Source organism: Kryptolebias marmoratus, linkage group LG23 (genome assembly GCF_001649575.2).
Source record: "Kryptolebias marmoratus isolate JLee-2015 linkage group LG23, ASM164957v2, whole genome shotgun sequence".
Lineage (NCBI taxonomy): Eukaryota > Metazoa > Chordata > Actinopteri > Cyprinodontiformes > Rivulidae > Kryptolebias > Kryptolebias marmoratus.
Window position 1 is genome coordinate 286,564 of NC_051452.1, and position 4,527 is coordinate 291,090.

Here is a 4,527-nt window from a genome sequence, read left to right on the forward strand (position 1 = left end):
CGGAAAGTGCACAACAATGCGCCTTATAGTGCTGAAAATACGGTAATTTACGTCTCTCTCAATAAATATCCATCGAGATCGGACGTCTGAGTGTGAACAAGCTCGGTTTGAGCTCGACAGCTTCTGTTAACAGTGTCCCCCTTCCTCTCCGTCCCTCTCCGTCCCTCCCTCGTTCCGTCTTTCTTTGTCTTCCCTGTCCCTTCGTTTCCCAGAGGGATCCCGACTACTTCAAGATATGGCTGGAGATCTTCATCGGCTCGTACGAGCAGTGTCTGGACGTGGATTTTGAAAAGCCCCTTTCAAGGTAAGAAACATAGTTATCGTTTTTACAGCAAGCTAGCTACTAAGGGTAAGTTTTACGTTTACGAAACAAACGGTTTGATCGTTTTTGTTGTTCCCAGCCGAATTCCTGCATTTTCGGCTTGCAGCGTACCTCGAAACGAGTCCAAACGGCGGCAAATTCAGGGCGCCGGCAATGAAGGAAAACGGATCGAACGTGAGCCGTGCCGACAAAATGAGTCACAGTCTGACGGAGGACTTGTTGTTTTTCAAATCCTTCGTCTCAGAAGCTTCGAAACGATTCGTCGTTCGCTGGTATTTCGGCGATTTTTCATCGCCTGGCAGCGAGCTGCTTTGGTTCGAAAAGTTGATTCTTTTTGGAAGTCTGGAAGGGACTTCATTGGGAATTCCAGCCCTGTATTTAAAAAAAAAAGGGGGAATCCTCGAGCTTCACAATGACGCCAGACATTATACGAAGGGATTTCCGGGCAGAGAAAAACGGTCAAGATTCAAATTTAATTTGGAAAAGTATTGTTTTTTAGGACATACTTGGTGGAAAACTTCAATTTAAAAGGTAGATTAGGAGGATATTTTGCTGTTTTTTTGCCGGGATCGTTGGATTAAATCTTAGTTTTATGCTAATCCGATTAGCATAAAGCGGAGCTTTTGAGAAGCACAGACAGGAAGAGAATCACCAAATGTAAGATAAGATGAAACGGTTCTTTTGCATTTTCGACATATCTGGAAACGACATTCGTTAGCGAGTTATCAGTCGCTGTTAGCCAACCGTCAAACGTCTCGTTTGCGCCTCCAGGCCCGACGACGTGCCGCCCGTGTTGTCGCTGCTGCCCGACAACCTGCTGCAGGTTCTGCGCCACCAGCTGCTGCAGTGCGTCCAGAAGGCGTCGGATGGCCTGGAGCCCGAGCAGCAGCACCTGGCGCTGCTGCTGCTGAAGTTCCTCATCGTCGTGTGCAGGTCGGGACCGGAGACGCCGCGCGCGTTCCCCCGCCACGCCGCGCCCTTTCAAACGTGATCAGCCTTTAATTGACGCCTTTAACCTGCCGTTTTTTAAAGGAACCTGTCCAACGTCGAGGAGATCGGCACTTGCTCCTACATCAATCACATCATCACCATGACGACGCTCTACATCCAACAGGTAGGCTCCGCCCGCTTGTCCGTCCCACGTCATTTTCGCCGCCGCCGTCGCCACGTACCTCTTACGGGCGTTTCGTTTTGTTTTTGTCTTTTAGCTGAAGAGCAGGACCAAAGAGAAGGAGCTGATGGACCAGAGTCAGGCGGAAGACTTCGTCCGTCATGCGCTGGCGTTCTGCGAGAGCCTCTACGACCCGTACCGCAACTGGAGGCATCGAACCAGCGGGTAACGACCCGCCGGATTGGGTTCACGTGCAAAACGACTAGAAAGCACCCCGGTTTGGTCTTTTAAGGCCAAAAAATAACGAGAAAAAAAAGTCTTTGTTTTAAACTCAGACCCCCGAGTAAAAGTTTGGCGGGTCCACCTAATTCCCAAAGGGAGATGCGCGCCTCAAACTGCGCCGCCAAACTGCGCCGCCAAACGAACTTTGCCTCTCTAACCCGATGTGGCTCAATAATCCAAGTAGACTGAGCCAAGTCCTCTGGACGGGTTCTCCTTCGATGAAGACGTTACGTCTTTTATCTAAAAGACTTTATAAAAACATTTAAAAAAAAGAAAAAAAAAACGCCCATATTAATTTTGGTTACCGTCAGGGCTAAAAGTACCCACTTCTCAGTAAAGAATGTTCAATTTAGTGTTAAATATTCACCGGTTCAGGAAAAGGAACCGAGGAAAAGGAGCAACTTGCTGCACTGATGCCTAAACAAAAAAAAAAGGTATCATTCTTTTAGTGAAACTAAGAATCCAATCATGGACTAGAAAGCGCAAAATATCACCGATTGATCCAGAAATGCGCCTAAATGTCAGTTCTTCCTCAGAATATGGTACATTTTTCTTCCCCCCCTGGCCTTTTTTACGCCTGACGCATTTATAGCAGAAGGTAAGATTTAAATTTGACTTTTGAACAATTTAGCTTCTTTGTTGTTTTTGCATTTCAGATAAATAGAGCAGCGTGTCATCGGCGTAACGTGAAGCCAAGCATTTCTCGTTCTGTGCTTTTTATTTATTTTAACTTGTTTTTTTTTGTTTGTTTGTTTGTTTTGTTCCTTCAGGGAGCAGCTGGGTACAGTAGAGAGGAGCAGGCAGAAGTACAAGGCGGCGCCGCTCACGGTCGAGTTTGTTCCTTTCTTCTACCGTAAGTCTGTTTTTTGTTTTTTTTTTATTTTTACTCCACTTCGAATATTTACGCTGTACTTTGTCAGTCAGTTTTGAATAACTTACACGGACGTGGAAGATTTGTGCCAAGGATCCGGAATCACTTGGATCCATACTTTAGAACATTTACCTGAGCAGGACGTAGAAAATGACCAAAACAAGGAGTGTGAAGCTCCGCCTTCTTTTGGACAAAAACCGTTTATATGAGCGGCTCGGAGGATTTCTAACATTTTGGTCTAACGCCTGATTTTGTCCAAAAATACAACCATGAAAATGTCTGCATTTTAATGAAAATAGTGTTTATAACTTAACATCACTGTTTATGTTTAGGTTCTAATCCGTAAAAACGTTTCGTTATGAATGTTTATGGTTAGAAAAACAGAAATTACTTGGATTTTATGTCGTTTTTTGGGGTGATTTTAGGTCTTTTGTGTCAATGCAGTCGATCTAAAGTAGAAAAAATAATTTGAAATTCACATTTGGATATGTGCTGGGAAAAAAAAGGACCCCAAACGTGGCAAGTTCGACCATTTTTAGGGTGAAATATGGATGAAAATCCAAAAAAAAATAGTTGGAAAAATGTCCAGTTTTGCCTTGATGGTCCACTGTCCTGCTGGAACCCAGCTGTGTCCAAGTTTCAACTGTCCGGACCGCATGATGCTCCCGCCACCGTGCTCGACACTTTGGTACGGCGTCCTCAGGCCCGAACGCCACACTTTAACTCATCCCAAGGCATTTCTCACGACTGGGAGCTGTCAAACATCGAAATTACCATCTGCGGTCGATCGTGATCACTAACAGGAAGCTCATATACCTTACCTTCGTCACGTCAAGCGTATATTTGAGTCCGTATCTACAATTCTGGTCTGTTTTTTAGGAGAAAATCCACAATAAATTCAAACTTGGGCGCCCAGTTCTTGCTGTATTGTAAAATTAAAAAAAATAAAATAAAACCGGACAGAAAATACCACTGGAGTTTAATTTTTTTAGCTTCCCGAAAGATAAAAAACCTTCATAAGATTTGGATCCATCAGCTTCGATGTGAGAACTCCAGATTCGGACCGCTTCGAAGAGAAGCGCCGCTCCGACCCTCGTCACTGTGGCTTCGCGCCAAAAAAAAAACGGGACCTTTTTACCGACTCATTTTCACTTTAAAAGAAAGGCAAACGAAGAGGAGGACATCGCCGCAGAGAAGCAGACGGGAAACAGGAAGTTTTCCTTCAAACAGGAAGTGAGCGCGCCGATAGCCGGAGATCAGTTTGTGATTCAGAGGAGAAAAATATAAACAATCCATGTCTGATAGTCTGAACCTGCTGCTGATTAGTTTACTCTGGCGTGAGAGTTCATAAACGCTAATCTGAAGCGCGGCCATGTTGTTTACGAGTTAGCATCCGGTTAGCTTCGAGTTAGCAACGTTAGCTCCCTCCTGCCGTCTTTATGTTGATTTTTACTTTTATACTGATGTCATTACAACGATCTGGGGGTGATCGGATCTCACCGATCCACTTTCTCAACTCGGTTGTTATGCGCACCGTTTTGTCGGCCATGACGGTCCTGGTGATCATCAGAATCCAAATCTGAAGCTGGTACGGTTGTAAATCCATTACTCCCGCGAAGTCTTCCGGCGTTTCTTTGCGTTCTAAAACGGCTCCTTCTTCCATTTCCTCTTTATTGATTTACCAGTTTATTTAAGTTTGAGGTCAGAAAAACGCGTCCCTGTAATGTCGTCTGGATGTTTGCCTAAATAACAAAGATTTTTTTAAGGTTTGGTTTCAGTTCAGCTCGAAGCGACTCGTTTCGTGTCGAAGTCGAAGAACGTAGAGCTTTCAGATTTTTTTTTTTTTTCCTTCCTGTTGACAGACGAGTTAATGGATGACTCGCGACCCAAAGGTCAACGCCCGTGTATTTGCGCGGCGAGGCGTTTTTCCCCTATCGGCGC

General features: G+C 44.9%; 1 protein-coding gene across 1 annotated transcript in view; it reads left to right on the forward strand.

Moving 5' to 3' along the window:
• Nucleotides 1-212: 212 nt before the first annotated feature.
• The window catches only part of nbeal1 (neurobeachin-like 1), a gene marked incomplete at its 5' end in the record, with an annotated part of 50,713 nt that continues 46,398 nt past the window's right edge, over nt 213-4,527 (forward strand). The window contains 5 exon segments of the mRNA XM_037973977.1: nt 213-304; nt 1,094-1,255; nt 1,355-1,436; nt 1,531-1,658; nt 2,486-2,568. Coding sequence (XP_037829905.1) covers nt 213-304; nt 1,094-1,255; nt 1,355-1,436; nt 1,531-1,658; nt 2,486-2,568 — 547 coding nt within the window.